This window comes from Archocentrus centrarchus, chromosome 9, assembly GCF_007364275.1.
Source record: "Archocentrus centrarchus isolate MPI-CPG fArcCen1 chromosome 9, fArcCen1, whole genome shotgun sequence".
In the NCBI taxonomy this organism is placed as follows: domain Eukaryota; kingdom Metazoa; phylum Chordata; class Actinopteri; order Cichliformes; family Cichlidae; genus Archocentrus; species Archocentrus centrarchus.
The window spans coordinates 23,303,522-23,321,495 of record NC_044354.1 but is presented as its reverse complement, the minus strand read 5'-3'; the positions used below and the strand labels follow the sequence as shown (position 1 = coordinate 23,321,495).

The following is a 17,974-nucleotide window of genomic DNA, read 5'->3' as shown; positions in this document are numbered from 1 at the left end:
CATGTTTACACAGTTCTAAAAAGAGTGCGTTTCTATATTACCTTGCTGTTGAAACTTTGCTTCAATGTGACCGCTACATGGAGCTGAATGGAATGGTGTGGCATTTTTATAAACCTTTTCTAGTCTTACCGCCAATCAAAGCAGTTTAGACTTCAAGCCATATTTAACCTTACGTTCATATAGAATAGAAATCCCTTTATTTGTCCCACAATGGGGGATGTAGCACTTCATTTATCTCCCTATGGGAAAACTGGACTGTGGGAGGGAGCAGATTACCCAGAGGAAACCCATGCAGGTACAGGAAGAACATGCAAACTCCACACGGAAAGGCCCCAGGTTTACTTTGAGTTCATGTTATTTCCAGTAACATTAACTGTCACTGCATAGTCTACTATGACAATTTTGTGCCTATAAAGCATGCAGCTCAGACAGCCACTGTCTCTTGCTCTGCAGTGTGGCATCAGGCCTTGAACAGTCAGAGCTACAAAGTTCACATATGGAAACACTAATGAAAGTTTAGAGAAGTACTACAAGTACTTTCCCTGTGAAACAAACTAATATATAGCACTATGCAAAATTCCTCCTCATTTCTATATATTTTGCAAGGAAAATGGGAAATGGGTGTAGCAATTTAGTGAAACATGCAAACATACATGAAAATGCAGTAAATAAGCCAAATATGTACAGGCAGCTTTCTGTCATTGCTTTAACTAGTCTTCAGGAACAGTTCTCCAGGCTTCTTGAAGGACATTCAAAGCTCTTCTTTGGATGTTGGCTGCCTTTTGTTCCATTCTCTGTCAAGATGATCCCACACCGCTTCAATAATGTTGAGATCCGGGCTCTGGGGAGGCCAGTCCATGACTGATGGTGTTCCATTGTGTGTTTTTCTATCCAGGTACGCTTTTACTGCATTGGCAGTGTGTTTGGGATCACTGCCATTCTGAAAAATGAAGCTGTTGCCAATCAGATGCTTTTTGGCTTTTTGGATCAAAATCTGACTCTACTTTTCTGTATTCATCATTCCAGCAATTTTGAGATGATCTCCAACACCACCGGCTGAAATGCAGCCCCAAACCCTGACAGAGCCGCCACTGTGTTTTACAGATGGCTGTAGACACTCACTGTTGTACCTCTCTCCTGACTTCCTTGGTACATAGACAACAATTTGAACCAAAACTTTAAAATTTGGTTCAAATACCTGTTGCCACTGATTTTCAGTCCAGTTCTTGTGTAATGTGTCATACCTCAGCCTTTTCTCCCTGTTTTCCTTCCTTGAGAATGATTTCTTGACAGACACCCTTCCACTGAGACCATTTCTGATGAAGCTTTGATGGACCAACTGAAGGGTCAGATGCATCTCTAAGGTCTTTCCTGGATTTTTTTTCCTATTCCTGAAGGATGTCTTTCAGATACTGTTCATCTGCTGTGGATCGTTTTTAGGCCTAACACTTCTTCTTTTGTCCTCCACACTCCGCCAAGTTTTCTGCTAATAGCTCACCTTGGGAATCATCTTGTTGGTGCCAAAATGCCATTTTATCCTTTCAAACTGTGCTATCTTTGGCATTTTTTGTGGATTTAGCTTTAAAAAAAAAAAGGGAGCAAATTACATGTTTCTGTGACAATCTGCTAGTAACAAAGTGCCTAAAGATACAATTTAAAATTTGGTTCTTTGCTTGGTTGTCTGTTATGTACTTGGGTTAAATGCCTCTCTGGTCAGACACCAGGAATGGACTGAAAATGAGTAAAAAGGCAGCCAATATCCAAAGAAAAAATTTGAAAGGCCTTCAGAAAGCCTGGAGAATGAAAACCACTTTAAAAAAATTACAAGAAATTCTGGCTCCTCGCAATTAAAATATAAAGACAATGAAGGATGGCTCAAGACTTTTGCACAGCACCATATATGAGATATCTTTCTCTTTATTTTTTTAATTTGATGTTTTGGTATTATTGCATAGTGTTTCTGGCCATCATAATGAGAAACCAGAACACAGACATCATTGCACTGGTATGCCTCCTTGTGCCAACAGCATAAAACTACATCTGGATGAAAAGACGGGGACAAATTCTTGCATCTTGTAATTGAATAATCAATACTAGAGTGGAGTTCCCACAGAAGACTTTATCTTTCTCAAGTAAAGTGCAGCAGAGTTGAATGTGGAGTCTACCTCTGATTGAGCCCGTGTGTAAGTGAGAATTCAGACGCCAGCTGGTTAAATAAGATACTCGACCATTTATTAAATGTACAGAAATACTGTTCAAAATTCACACAAGAAGGTGCTAAAGAACAAACCCTCAGTCCAAATGTAAACAAAATGGTTGCCCCATCATATAGAAAGCATATGCTTTAGGAATGACAGTTTTCATACTCTAAGTTGGATTAACAGCACTCTTGATTTGAACCTAATCACGGACAGCTCAATGTGAGTGTCAGCGTCATCCGATGCTGCTGACAGCTCGGATATGATCACGCCTTTGTAAACATTAGAACTGATGGGTACCTTGAATTGCAGTGGACTAGTAAAGCTGCTGAAGATTCATTTTTTTCACTACCTTTTAGACTGTGCACATAGATCCATTAAGTGCTGTTAAAGAGTTAAGACTGTGGCTTTGTTAACAGATACAGTGCCGCAAAATTACAGTGATTAAAAGGAGGAGAAAAAAAAAGAGAAAAACATCACAGAACATCAGAGCTAGTACTTCATAAACATTTTACAGAATATACTATTTTAATCTATCAAAATGATGATCTCATGGATGGCTCTTTGAAGTCGAGAATGAAATGCAATCACTTTAGCTAGAAATCAAGACAACACAATAGTTGAAGCATCAAAGACAATCATTTCAAAACAGCTCAGACCATTCAATTTTTTTGTGTTTTTTTTTTAGTTTAAACCTCAACCTTATTTACAGAAATACAAACCTGATATCAAATGCAACCAAATTACAAGAGTTTAGTAAATTTACCAAAAACACTTCATCTCCAGTGGTACAGCACGAGTCGACTCACACACTCTGACCTAAAAATGTGCTTGCCCAACCATGTCTTGTGAAAGCAGGACTGATTTTCAAAGGGGAGCACGATTGACTACCACACCGGCAGGAGCCGTGACAGAGACATTAGCCGTGTCTGTAAACATTCACGTCATGATCGGCATTGGACCTCAGTTAGCAAACCACGCATGGATGTGTCTGTTCACCTGCTACTGATAAGCAAAAGAACGTTTCTTTATAGCTGTTATAACTCTGTTACGCCTCTATCTGCAATCCAATTTGTCTCCATGTCTATATAACAGCTGCCAGTTAGGTCGGAATACCACAGAAATCCAACACGGCACCCAGCTCAAAATTAGATTTAAAGAAGGAACCTGCACTGCTTATTAAATCATTCTGTACAAATGGCTGAATCTGGCTCAATGTGCTTATCACAATATTTTGCACAGTAGACCAACAAACACGGAAGCAAAAATTCCTTTACTTGATCTGTAACTGTGTGGCGGTTTGATATAAATTATTACAATCAATGACAGTATGTTAACATTCATTAAGAAGTATTCGTTTTCCATTCAAAAAAACATGTAAAACAGACTAAAGTTTGTCCTACATGTTTCTGATATTTGAGCCCAGAGTATGACTGGATATGCTGAGTGATATCAAGTTGAACTGCCCCAGCAGAACTTCAAGGGGGCGATTATGCTTTTCTGACACACACGCACGCACGCACGCACGCACGCACTCTTTATTGGATACACCAGGTTGGATCCCCTGTTGCCTTCAGAACTGCCTTCATTCTTCATGGCATGGATTCAACAAGGTGCTGGAAGCATTCCTCAGAGATTTTGGTCCATACTGATATGATAGCATCACAGCTGCTGCAGATTTGTCAGCTGCACATCCATTACATGAATCTCCCGTTCCACCACATCCCAAAGGTGCTCTATTGGACTGAGATCTGGTGACTGTGGAGGCCATTTGAGTACCGTGACCCTAGAGTTTCTGAAATACTCAGATGAGCCTGACTGGCACCAACAACCATGCCACGTTCAAAGTCACTTAAATCACTTTTCTTTCCCATGCTGATGCTCAGTTTGAGCACCAACAGGTTCTCACAACCATGTCTAGATGATGCTAAATGCTAAATAGGTGTGCCTAATAAACTGGATATATATAAATTTGGATTCCCAAATTAAACACGGAAAGAGGTTTAAATAATGAGGTAAAGGTATGGAAACGTAATCCCTTTAGGTCAGAGGCTCAGGATTCACACAGCTCTAAATGCTTCACCTCCAACAGTTTTTTGCACTCTTTTCCTCGACTGACATCAGCTCGGCAAAGTTTTCCTTATTTGGTCATCTCAGGCACAGCCAGAACTGTGGCTCTTAAAAATGGCTTGTTTCAGACAGAGTGTGAACTGTAAAAGATAAAGAAGGATAGAAGGATTACTCTAGTGGAGTTTCAGAAAAATATTATGGAGTTAAAAATGAGCTAATAGGTTTCCTTTTAATGTTGGATGTCACCATTTGCCTTTCCTAAGGCCTAGAAGGAAGTAAGGGCTCTTTAATTCTTACACAGTGACTTCAGTTCTTTTGTAGTTAATAGAACAGATTGACCTATGGACCCACATGTGCTGTGAAACACATCTGAAACAGAATGACAGGTTATTACTTGGCTTGCAAAGAGTATACTGTTGGATTTTTTTTTTTTTAAGTAGCAACTAAAATAACATAAATTTAACATAAAATCCAAGACATAGGATTGCGCCAGGATTGTTAGAGAAAATGGATTATTGGAAAGTGATTGCTGGGCACAATTTTTGCTGTTGGGTCAAGTCATTCATCGATATGGAAATAAACATTCAGTGATTCAAAATAAAGCAAAAAACAGCAAGAAATGAGCTGAAAGGTCCCTGCTACGGTGCTAATACACATTAATAAAAACGGATGCATGATCTAGTGTGCACCTACTAAGTTCTAAAAAAATAAATAAATAAAAAAATGCAGGTGTGCACTTTTAAGTATGGCTGCATTTTATACAACTAGACGGGCAAAAATGTGCTTGATGAAAGAGGCCCAATGTTTGGTCATCTGCTAAGAGGCGTTAAGAGCAAGACTGTATGAGCTGGAGAATATGTACACAGTGAATGTGAGAGCTGGTCTGAAGGCAGAAAAAAAAACAAAAAAACAAGGAGTTGCTCCCCGAGCCTACAGACACCTCCCTAAATGCCATCTGTCTCTTGCTTGGACATGGTTTCTCACTCACACCTATTTCCCCTCCCTGTCCTCTAGACGGCCTGGCGTAAAAATGTAGTCCAACGCTTGTCGCTCAGCAGCGGCCACGTTGGGGTGCCACAGGTCCACCATGAAAACCACCCTTGGGCCGTCCTCTGGAACGCCTACGTGGACAAAGAATGCAACGGGAAAAAAAATAATTTAAGAAATTGACTATCACTTTAAATTCATAACAGACTCACACTAAAAGGCTCTCCATTTTCCTTAGCTACTGGATTAAACCACTTTTACGTCAATCTGCTGTTAAGAATAAATTAAATCACACGGCCTAAGCTAAGACTTAGTTTTAATCCCTTCTTACCCTCGTGGAACGCCCTGTGAAGGAAGGAGTCGTCGAAAAGCAAACAGCTGCCCTCAGACCAGCACTGTGGCTCTCCACCAACCACAAGTTCACAGGAAGGGGGCACTCTGAGACCTGTCAGTGAAAAATAACAAGCCCCATGTGTCATTGCAGGAATTCAAAAATGCATGCACTCTTAAACATTTTTTTGATTGTTTTCAATGGCTCAGGTGGCCAAATGCACAGTTCATAAAGCACCCTGTATGATTACAACATGCAGTTCTAAAGGATCTTTCAAAAGGTACTGCATACATAACAATAAATATCACTGTTTACAGCCATCTCGCCGGGTACAGATGGAAAGGGAATCAAAGCTCAGCTGCTTGAAAACATTTTTTAGCATAAGACAACATTTTAGCCATTTGCCTCCATGACTCAAGAGAATTCAGGTTTTCAAGAGCAGCTGATTCACTGCGTTGCTCCTCCTCCTCCTCCTCCTCCTCCTAAATACACTGATCTGCTGTTGTGTTGGGTTAAAATTCGCACTGAGCCTCATCAGTTTTAGTTCACTGAACTCTCTTACCCAGGTGGCATCGGAGCCTGACATTTGTTGGGCCGTAATGCTCAGTGATGAGCGCCCCAGGCGTCAGTACAGAGAAGCAGGCGTTGCCAAACACGTTGTTGGAGATGAAGGTGCGCAGCTGGCCCAGCACCCTCCAGGCTCGTGGACATCTCCTGACATTTAGAACCAGAGGGGTGCCTTGGTTGACCAGGTAGTAGGTCCACCACTGCCCACGAGGAGTACCGTTGGCCTTCCACCCTGGCGGGAGGGAGGAGCCGCTGCGGCCTGGAGGCTGGTGGTAGATGCTCTCAAACTCAGCCAGAAGGGCAGGGAAGCTCTGCTCAAGCAGCTCCACGTCGTGTCTCTGCACTTCTCTGGAGAAGAAAGGTGCTGACGGCAGGTCAGGGAGGAAGAATACCTCCGGCCGCTGGATGGTTGGTCGGCTGTTAAGGTACCGGCCTTGGTCTCGAACTCCTTTGTGCACCCTGCCCATACCTGACCAGGTATAGCGCTTGGCATATTCCTGCAAGCTGTGATAGAGCCTCTGGTTCAGACTCTCTCCAGCGCTGGTACAGCGGAAGCACTCTGATGACTGACAGAAAGCGAAGCCGTTCTGCTCCTCCGACATGGACCCATGCTTCCCTTTTCCCCTACCACGACAGTCTGAACTCATGAAGCCCCCCACAACCCCTCCAATCCGTCCAGGACCGGTTAGGTACCTCCCACGCAGAGGACTGGAGCCATGCTCCCGGCCCACCCTGTAACAATACCACATAAACAGCAGCAGCACACACATGGCTATTGCAAAAGCACAGATCTCACACTCCCTTATAGACTGCATCCCTCCAGCCACCATCTCCCTCACACTCTCTAGTGACCACTCCATTTGGCCTGTTTCTGGATTGCTGAACAGCGGAGGAAATTCAAAGCGATGAAGAGGATCAGTGAATGCGTCTTTTCTTGATTGTGACTGAAAGGGGCCGTAAACCACGCACAGGGCCTTCGGTCTAGTGTCAAGCAGCCCTTATCGCCCTTCCATGATGTAAACAGTCTGCTGATTTGATCTGACACACTCGCTCTTCAGGCCCAACATCTCAGCACTTTGCAGCGAGGGAAGGTTTCGCGTTGCATGATGTCTGGCTGTGTGGTATTTCTGCTGCTCCCTCTCCTCCTCTTTCAGACAAATGCAGACAGACACCACGCCTTAGGGTTATCTGTTCTCTGGAAAACAAAGACAGAAGGAAGAGAAAGGGGAATAAGAAGAGAAGAGGGTATAGAATTCACAACAGGAGGACGGTGTCATCAGCACTCCAAACTGTTTACTGTTAGTGTGTGTGTGTGTGTGTGTGTGTGTGTGTGTGCGCCTCTAATGCAGGACTTGTTACACTTTGCTTTGTATCTGTGAGACATATCTGCCTCCCAAGAGTTCGACACCAACTTACAATCCTGTATTCACCACACGTTAAACACACCTGCTGGCACTCACCCACATACTGTGGACTTCAAAACGACTGCACCCCATGCATATGCACACACACACAGTGTGAACACAATTTGGAATTCAGCCTCACACACACACACACACACACACACACACACACACACACACACACACACACACACACACACACACACACACACACACACACTCCCCTGTTCTCCTCTCTATAAACTCATGAGTCATTGGGTACATTGCTGCATTTAATAGAAATCTTTCCCCTTTTGTATTCCTGCGCACCAGGCACACACACACACACACACACGCGCGCGCACGGAACAGTGAATTATATAAACGTAAACAGTGTTGATACCCACCCACATTTCTAAATTGGCATTCATAGGTTGCTCAGCAGGCGATGCATAAATGGATCATAGGGGGGAAGGGGGGGTAGTCTGTGGAATCGTATGCTAAGTATTAAAAAAAGGCTGGATTACATGAGAATGATTATATAATGATTATGGACCGGCAGCCGGAACGCGAGGAGTGCAATGCGTCAACTGTGATCAGAACTCCAGTCTGCGCTCTCACCAAAAATGGTCGGGTAATCCTGCTCCAATAGATCCTCCCCTACATCCTGTCTGACACCGTCAAGACGCCCCCACATCCCCCCCTCACACACGCTCGCTGCTTTTAGAGCACAATGACCACCAAACCCTGCCCAGAAGAGCGATATAAAACGCTCAGTGCCCCTTTCTTCCACATACTCCACTGTTTGAATGTAATCTGACCGCTCAGAGATGCTGCCACTGGGACCAAGCTGTCTACAAACTGATGCCCAAAATATTGATGAGCAGTAGCGCTCCATAAGGCAGAGCCCAGGTCATATTTCCTTCTCTTTACTTGAATGTTTGAGGCGCTGATTCGTGCACAGGTTTGCATTCATACCTACTCAGCATTCATTTCTGTGGCCAGTGTAGAAGGGACCGGCGCACAGGTGTTTCTCCAGGCGAAGCTGCGCACCACTGCAGTGCACACGGTAGACGGACATCACTCGCCAGCATCACAGGAAACAGCTCCAAAATGCACAAAAGAAGTCGTGACTGGAACCGACAACAGAAAAAAACAGAAAAAAATAAATTAAAAGCTGTCCTACCGACGGGTGGACTCCCTGTCTGGCTGTCTGTGCTGGGCAGCAGCGTCGGATACGCTTCAGATAATATTGATGTAAATACTAAAAGCTCCACCAGGGAAGCCACCCAGCCTACAGCAAGGAAAGGAATATCCAGCAATGTTTCCCGTTGTACCTTTCAAAATAAAAGTCTCGATAGGGAGAAGCAACAAGCAATAAAAATACCACTTACTCCAAACTCAGCGAAAGACAATGATGGAGCGATTTCACGCTACAAATCAATAGATTTTAAATCAGTGAAGCACATTAATCTGGACAGGAGCATATTTCAAATACTTCAAGTTCATCAAATTAGAGAATTTGTAAGAGTCAGATAAAATATTATTAAAAGATTATAGCGGAAGAGGTCTGACTTTTAGTCCTCAGGATGGGACAGGCGCTACAATTAAACTGTCCCAAAACTCAGAAGTGAAAAAAAGATTTCCCCCAAACATATTTACTTTGTTTTAGTTTCATACACACATTGTCGGTAATAGTTTTCCTAGGAAAGTTTCAGAAAGCCTAAGATACTAGTTTTAGCTTCACGGTTTCTTAAACCTGCTTTCTCAGTTACGCTGCTGTTGCTTTGCCTGATGAGATTATGTGTTCTGGAGTTAGATATATCGGGGGCTGATAATGAGTCAGCCAGGAGCGAGATGATTAAAAAAAATCTACTGGCATTTCTTGTGGCATTACATATGCAGAGAATGTTTAAAAGAACAATTTCCCTCCCTTTCCCCCCTATAACTTGAATACAACAAATCTTTCTTTTCTTATATTAGAAGAATAATATGCATCAATTTTCATAATTGGTTAATTATTCTGAAGTAGGATTAAATTTTGATTTTTTTTTTTTTTTTGGTATGTAAGGTAATATTTCAATATTTTTTTTTCACAAAGTTTAAAAAACTGTCAGATTACCACTGTAATAAAGGTAGTAAGTGGGGGAACCGTTAAAAAGGTCTTGAGAGTCAGTTTCCAGGTTTACCTTGCTCAGTTATTTTATTTTGAAAGTTATACCTTGTATCCTCTTGATTGACTTCGCTGAGCTGGGAGCTCTTCCGCATGTCTCATGGCGCGCCCATCGACTGCTGTTTGACAAATCTGCAGACAGCATTTCCCAAGATGCATTGCAGCTTACCTCGATTTCATCCACAGCAATGGTTGTGGTCTTTATTTAATAAATGTAAAGATATCACACAAAAATCAGCTTCTATGCTAAAAAAAAAAAAGAAAAAAAGACATGAGTAGCAGATTATTGGAAATAACCTACCGCACGTTATGAAACCCCAGATGGCTATTCTTGACTGTGTAAGCAACTTTTTTAAAGAGTCAAATTGTAATATTTGTTTTTCACCAACAAATCTGCATCACTGTGCTGCTACAAAAAATTCATTTTAATGAAGACATCAGGAATGACTGCTCAGCCCACAGATTTTTTAAGCAGTTAAGCTGTAAAATTTCAGAGGAGGAAAACCTAACAACAGTGACACAGAGAAGAACAGCCATGTCAAAATCAAAGCTCTTACAATGCATTTGTTTGGCACCGTTCTGCATTGCTATTTATTTATTAATTAGTTGTAAAACTGTATGTCAGAGGGGCACGTGCCCAGATGGTCCTTTCAAAGACTAGACTGTGAGTGACCTTTTAAACATTTTCACACAAACTATTCTGTTTAATTTGGAGCTAACAAAGGCCCCACATGATGAATATTAACTGGCTTCATCATCATGGAAGTATCTATGTTTTTGTTTTTCCCCTCTACATGCACTTACACTTAAATTCTAAAAATCATGCTTCTGTGAAATGTACTGTATACATACCCATATGCATTTCATAAATGAAGGAATTTAGTGTGATTTACATAACACAACAACAAGCTTAGTAACAGGACCTTACAAATGACTGGCATTATTTCTGTTTATTACCTTTATTGCATGTAATACATACAGTCAAACGACTGGACGCACTCACTGATTCGTATGTGTAAGTGTAAGTAAGTGTGCACAAACCTCTGACTGCACGCCACAGCAAATATTGTTTTAAACAGACATTCATAAATAATAAACATCACACTGTAAATGTGAAGCTTTTTAGGTTCATAGAGAAGGTTTTGAATGTTGGCCTTCTTTATTCAGTTGAGTTATAATTAATCATAAATTAATATTGACTCCGTTAATGTAATTGTTTAATGATTTTTAAAGTTAATTATTAAATTACTTTTAAAAAATAAAAAACACAGTATTGCTGCAGCATTAATTTAATGCTCATCCTACCAACATACATGGATTACTGACTGGCCTCTATGGACCTCAAGAATAATTTACTGTAAGAAGCAAATATAATAGCAAAATAACAACAACAGCAATAATAATAATAGCAAAACTTATTTCTTCTCAAAACATTATCAGTTATGTAATTAATGTCATATAAAGAAAACAACAGTGGATATTATTTCTTTTTGCAAATCTACAAATAATTTGCATATTTTTAATAAAAAATATTAAAATTCAACCCACAATTTTACTTAACAGCTTATTTACCTTTCTTTGATTCTGGTATCACATTATTTGTGATGTTTTCATATGCTGAAACCATTCAGTATCATTTTGACCCCAAGAAAACCAACCAGCCCAGAGTTGTAATCTCTCCAGTGTGGTATTGCCCCTGGGTCTCCTCCCTGTAAAACATGCCTGAAACACCTCACCTTGGAGGCATCCTAGTCAGATGTCTGTACCACCTCAGGTCCTTTTGATGTGGAGGAGGAGCAGCTTTGAGCTCCTCCTGAATGGCTGAAATCCTCACCCGGTCTTTAAGGGAAATCCTTTACACCCTTCAAAGAAAGCTATTTTTCACCACTTGTATCTGCGATCTCATTCTTTCAGTCGCTACCTGCAGCTTGTGACCATAGGTGAGGGCAGAAATGTAGATTGACCGATAAATTGACAGGTTGCTTTCATTCTCAGTTCTATCTTTACCACAACAGACTGGAACTGTGTCTGCCATCCAGGTGATGAAGACATTGATGGTATCTGTCTTCTTTCTTCAGCATCACTGACAGACTGTCCCGTACCCTCCTTGATATTGTGTGATGTTTAAATTTAGTAACCACTTCAAACATTAAGTGAATAAATAGCTCCATTTACTAAAACAGCATAGGCAGAATTGGGTGCTTTGACTGGGGTCTCCAAGGAACCCAGTGCATTTGTGTTTTTTTAAAAGAATTAATCAAATCAGAGTTAGAAAACAATGAGGTGAGATCATTAGGACCAAACTAACAAAGTCATAAAAATTTGGAATGATAAAAAAAAGCACCTCTGAAATATGACAAAAACATGAATGTTTACCAAAACTTAACAAAAGCACAAAACATAACTTTTTGTATCAAAAAATCCATAATGTCTCTTTTGTCACACGGGACCTCGTTGTTAAAAAAAAAAGACAATTGGAGAAAATATTGATGAATTATCTTCTCTGTGTTAATGAAAATTGGATTATACACTGCTCAAAAAAATAAAGGGAACACTGAAATAACACATCCTAGATCTGAATGAATGAAATATTCTCATTGAATACTTTGTTCTGTACAAAGTTGAATGTGCTGACAACAAAATCACACAAAAATCATCAATGGAAATCAAATTTATTAACCAATGGAGGCCTGGATTTGGAGTCACACACAAAATTAAAGTGGAAAAACACACTACAGGCTGATCCAACTTTGATGTAATGTCCTTAAAACAAGTCAAAATGAGGCTCAGTATTGTGTGTGGCCTCCACGTGCCTGTATGACCTCCCTACAGAGCCTGGGCATGCTCCTGATGAGGTGGCGGATGGTCTCCTGAGGGATCTCCTCCCAGACCTGGACTAAAGCATCCGCCAACTCCTGGACAGTCTGTGGTGCAACGTGACGTTGGTGGATGGAGCGAGACATGATGTCCCAGATGTGCTCAATCGGATTCAGGTCTGGGGAACGGGCGGGCCAGTCCATAGCTTCAATGCCTTCATCTTGTAGGAACTGCTGACACACTCCAGCCACATGAGGTCTAGCATTGTCCTGCATTAGGAGGAACCCAGGGCCAACTGCACCAGCATATGGTCTCACAAGGGGTCTGAGGATCTCATCTCGGTACCTAATGGCAGTCATGCTACCTCTGGCGAGCACATGGAGGGCTGTGCGGCCCTCCAACGAAATGCCACCCCACACCATTACTGACCCACTGCCAAACCGGTCATGCTGAAGGATGTTGCAGGCAGCAGATCGCTCTCCATGGCGTCTCCAGACTCTGTCACATCTGTCACATTTGCTCAGTGTGAACCTGCTTTCATCTGAAGAGCACAGGGCACCAGTGGCGAATTTGCCAATCCTGGTGTTCTCTGGCAAATGCCAAGCATCCTGCACAGTGTTGGGCTGTGAGCACAACCCCCATCTGTGGACGTGGGGCCCTCATACCATCCTCATGGAGTCGGTTTCTAACCGTCTGTGCAGACACATGCACATTTGTGGCCTGCTGGAGGTCATTTTGCAGGGCTCTGGCAGTGCTCCTCCTGTTCCTCCTTGCACAAAGGCGGAGGTAGCGGTCCTGCTGCTGGGTTGTTGCCCTCCTACGGCCTCCTCCACGTCTCCTGGTGTACTGGTCTGTCTCCTGGTAGCGCCTCCAGCCTCTGGACACTACGCTGACAGACACAGAAAACCTTCTTGCCACAGCTCGCATTGATGTGCCATCCTGGATGAGCTGCACTACCTGAGCCACTTGTGTGGGTTGTAGAGTCCGTCTCATGCTACCACGAGTGTGAAAGCACCACCAACATTCAAAAGTGACCAAAACATCAGCCAGAAAGTATAGGTACTGAGAAGTGGTCTGTGGTCCTCACCTGCAGAACCACTCCTTTATTGAGTGTGTCTTGCTAATTGCCAATAATTTCCACTTGTTGTCTATTTCATTTGCACAACAGCATGTGAAATTGATTGTCAATCAGTGTTGCTTCCTAAGTGGACAGTTTCAATTTACTTGGAGTTATACTGTGTTGTTTAAGTGTTCCCTTTATTATTTTTGAGCAGTGTATATTCACTATTATGTGTTTGAAATAATATCCTATGAAAACACAAGTTTTTAACGACTATATCAGTGCCTGGCAATGAATCTGTGCTTACCATCTACTAAATGCAGGGCTGTAAAGAGGCACACAGCTTGTCTATTAAATGTGAGAGGTATCACTTTTATTTATTTCTTTTGCTTATTATTATTTTTATTGATATTTATTTTGATTTATTAGATTAGAGTTTCAAACTGAATAGGCATATTTTAATAGCTGTTTTTTTAACTTAAAAAGTAAATAATTTAATTACATTATCTGTGAGGATTCCTTCATGTCAGAACGTTGTTTAATTAAAGAACCAGTTCTGTTGCCAGTCAACCTACATAAATGCATTTTTGACCATTATTAAATGTTTTCGACCAATAAAATATATAAAACTTTGCACTTCTGCTAGTATGTGAAGGAGTGTGAGAGCCACATTAAGAAAAAAAAAATTATTTTGAGAATAAAGTCAAAATTGTCAAAGTCGTCATTTCAAGTCAAATAACAGCCACAGCTGCTATACTCTCTACAAAACGCCTTGTGTAGAAACAACTTGATCAGCTGTGTTATTGTGTCTTGTGGTTCTACATGTCCCCTCTGTACTGTACGAAGGTGCAGCCATCCTTGAATCTAACCTTTGCCAGTTTGTGTGGTTTTTCCTTCTGAGCAGATGCAGCTTTCTGCACTCTGTCTTTAACGTCCTCATACTTATCACTACATCGTGTTTGTGTACTAAAAGAGAAATCATTTCCTTGTTACTAAAACCGATTCTAAAGTATAGTTTCACTAACTCATAATACAAGACATTCTGGAGGGTTTAACAGACGTGTTGTGGCAGGTGTCTGACCTGAAGCGACTTTAATCTGCACATTTTGACTTTTTTCTCAAAATTTTGAATTTATTCTCAAAATGCACAATTTTTTTTTCTCAATGTGGACCTAATACTCCTTTGTACTAGTACCAGTGAGGCCAGCTGATAAAGTAAGCCCTACAGCCTGGAATGACATGGTCATTATGCTTCATAAAGCCATTTTGTTTGGTAGTTTGTCCACGTCTTATGAGACTCTAAGTCCCATACTTAGAGTCCCAGTGTTTCCAATCTGTCAGGACTGAGCTTGTTAAGTTAACTGTCCTCTTAGAAAAGACTTTGCAGCAGAAGCAGAAAAGGCTGTTGTTTTTCTCTGAATAGACTAACCAGCTTCTGGGACTCTTTTCACCATTAACCAATGTCTTCTTGAAATACTGGTGATGGCAACTTCTTCCATTCAACTCATTCCTGGGGAAAACAAAGTCAGCAGGTACCTCACTTGGTCCTCTGCAAACCAGCTGTGTCTGAATTCTGTCAGTCAGAACTGAAGGCCAATTAGCAGGGTCAGTAGACAGAAGCTCATCCTCAGGGACAGGATTTGGTGGGATTTCAGGTTGAGGCATTTCTAATAAAGAGAAAATGGTATTGTCATTAGTACATGTTATTTACAGCATTTATAGTGTTTACAAAAGTAAAAATTTATGCAAAAACACACACACGCACACACACACATGAGGCTGAGACGGTAGATGGCTCCAGGACCATCCCTGAAGAGGCCTGTGTGGCTGCAGAAGTAGATGGCCCCTCATCAGACTCCAGGACCATGTCTGTGGCTGCTGTGGAAGTATCTGACTCCTCATTTTGGACAGTGGGTGCTCCAGCTCCAAAATATTTGAGAAGTGCCCCTGAATTTACAATTAAGATAATATTATAAGTTAGATGACACTTACATCACACATGCATCAGTTACCGTTTTAAAATGACCATGATGCACTTTATTAACATTTGTTAACATCCTATTAACTAAGCACAACACATAACAATTTATTTTAAAGGATATATGACATGTAGCTTACAAAATGTTATGTCAATGTATATTATAAGTTATTCAATTTAGCATAGCCTATAGCAATAAAAACAAATCCAGCCAGGACATAAACCAGACTAAGTTGTCTGGGTGAAATTAGTTGCATGACATGATGCCTCAATTCTAATTCTAATTCAGCAAAACTAAAAACCAAATACAGTCGCCCTCTGTGACTAATTAGCACCATATTAGTAAGAGGCTAATAAATAGCCTATCGCCTAATGTCAATTACGTCACTCACAGAAATCTGCATACCTTTATGCTTTGCCCGTTTCTCCTCTTCTTCTTTTCTTCTTTTTCTAAACTGTGCACCTGATGGCTTCTTTGCTTTTTTACCTTGATCCATATTACCTTTCCACAACAGTCCCTTCACCCGTCAATCAACCAAAGTCACGTGACGTAAACAAATTTACGTGGCCTATGACTTTTTTTTTTTTTTTTTTACATTTTTCACATAGCTAACCCAATTAATTACATGAAGGTATGTGGGTCTATGTTAATTTTAGGAATGAAATACAATTTATTTTAAAGCAGTTTGTGCTGTGTGGCCTGGGATCAGTCTATCCCCTCGCCTCGCCCCCCTCCCCCTTGCCTCCTCTTACACACACAACCTGTATGACTCTCACTCCGCAGCAAGTTGACGTGACAGTGAGGGCGCCCCAGCGCCCACTCCACTAATCTGACATGGAAATGAGCGGTAGTCTAACCCTAACCCTCTACCTAAGCCCCAAAACTGGCAAGTTTTGTTTTGAGTTTTTTTTTTTTTTTTTGACGGCGCTCGTGCGCCCTCAAATAGATTGCGCCCTGGGCAGTCGCCCACATTGCCCACAGCAAAAGCCGGTGTTGTGCCAAAAAGTGATCGTCTGCCAAAAAGTGATTGCCAGAAATTGATTGCCCATATTTAAACTGTTGTAAATGACTTGCTGACCTATAATCTGTGAAAAATATGTCAAACATGTCTCTCGTGAATGATATCAGTCAGTCAGTCAGTCAGTCAGAATACTTTATTGATCCCAAAGGGAAATTACTATCAGTCAAGTCATTTTGAGTAAGAAACAACATTTCTGTCACAAGGTAGAAGCTGCAATCAGTTTTTGGCAGCGACTTTTATATATTCTTTATTTATCAGGGTAAAAACTGCGATTGGCCAGATTTTTAAAGAGATATGTGGCCAAGAGGGCAGCAGAAATCAGAACAAATATGACATTACACTCTATAAAGATATTTTCAGTGACCAAAGAGGACTGGATTTATTATAATGTACGTGCATTATATGAATAACAGGTCATTTCTTCATTTTATATCTAAGCCCTTCATAAATCCTATTGACTACACTCTATTCACCAATATGAGCAAATACATTACACATAAAAGCACATAGAAACATCAAAAATCACTTTCTGGCAGACGATCACTTTTTGGCACAACACCGGCCCTGATTCTTCCTCCTAGTGAGCTGTGGGGTGAAAGGTCAGTTTAGCCATATACTGATGATTCATAAACTAGCAACCTTTGAGGCCCCATCAGAGTCTGGGTGAAATATGTTAGTAGGCAGCCACAGTCTCAGTCTACTCTGCACCTTTGCTGACATCTAGTTGCCAAAATTGAAATCACACTGTAAAAAAATGGACACACAACAGTACCAGGTTGAACAGATCACCCCGCTTAAAAATATAGTTCAGAGGTTTTGTGGACATATATTTTTCCAGCAACACTTAAATACCGTCGTGGTCGGATTTATTTTGAGTATATGTATTTATAATATACCATGATACATCATTTAATCTGAAGATGTGTTTGGAGAAAGGCAACAGAACTCACTAGCGTATTAATTTTGTGGGTTAAGCCACCTATAAGAAAATTGCGCCTTTTTTTTGTCCCATTTGTCCAACGAACCTGCTAGGAGTTTTGAGTCAAGAAGCAAAAGTGGTGCATACAGTTTCTAAAACGGCATGACCGATTGAAAGACGGCAGTCCACATTGCGGTCTTAAATTTGTAATGCTCTGTATCTGTAATGTAAAAAAAAAAAAAAGCAATTGCAGCTGTCACCCTCTCCCCCCTCTGAAATTTATCTCACTCACCAGCATAGTCACTCCTTTTGCTCTGGTGTCCATTATTAAAGTCTACCTGACAAAACAAACTTGACAGCTGGTATTTGTATAAAGAAAAGTGAAGTGAATGTCAAGATAAGTAGAGAAAGTCTGTGTAGGGAGTATGTTTCTGTAGCATTGTTGCCATAAATTAAACATTTACAAATGT

General features: G+C 41.1%; 1 protein-coding gene across 4 annotated transcripts; it reads right to left on the bottom strand.

The window, feature by feature from the left end:
- Positions 1-3,975: 3,975 nt before the first annotated feature.
- On the bottom strand, positions 3,976-8,829 carry asphd2 (aspartate beta-hydroxylase domain containing 2). Of its 4 annotated transcripts, none has more exons than XM_030736953.1 (5): positions 8,722-8,829; positions 8,514-8,641; positions 6,149-7,348; positions 5,587-5,700; positions 3,976-5,389 (listed from the first exon to the last, which is right to left on the bottom strand). In XM_030736953.1, the coding sequence occupies exons 3-5, from the start codon at positions 7,011-7,013 to the stop codon at positions 5,259-5,261; spliced, it is 1,110 nt and encodes a 369-aa protein (XP_030592813.1). In that variant the 5' UTR covers positions 7,014-7,348; positions 8,514-8,641; positions 8,722-8,829; the 3' UTR covers positions 3,976-5,258. The 4 variants fall into 4 exon arrangements, with proteins under 4 accessions (XP_030592813.1, XP_030592814.1, XP_030592811.1 ...); XM_030736954.1 differs by having other exon boundaries at positions 3,976-4,408; positions 5,259-5,389; positions 8,514-8,816; XM_030736951.1 differs by having other exon boundaries at positions 8,514-8,816.
- Between the last annotated feature and the right edge of the window lie 9,145 nt (positions 8,830-17,974).

Bases quoted from the DNA above. Each gene is read 5' to 3' on its own strand.
- asphd2 (XM_030736953.1), bottom strand. From the start codon at position 7,013: ATGGAGTGGTCACTAGAGAGTGTGAGGGAGATGGTGGCTGGAGGGATG. The intron at 5,701-6,148 runs GTAAGAGAGTTC...TTTCACTGACAG, and splicing joins CAGGCTCCGATGCCACCTGG to GTCTCAGAGTGCCCCCTTCC. The intron at 5,390-5,586 runs GTAAGAAGGGAT...TTGTCCACGTAG, and splicing joins TCACAGGGCGTTCCACGAGG to GCGTTCCAGAGGACGGCCCA.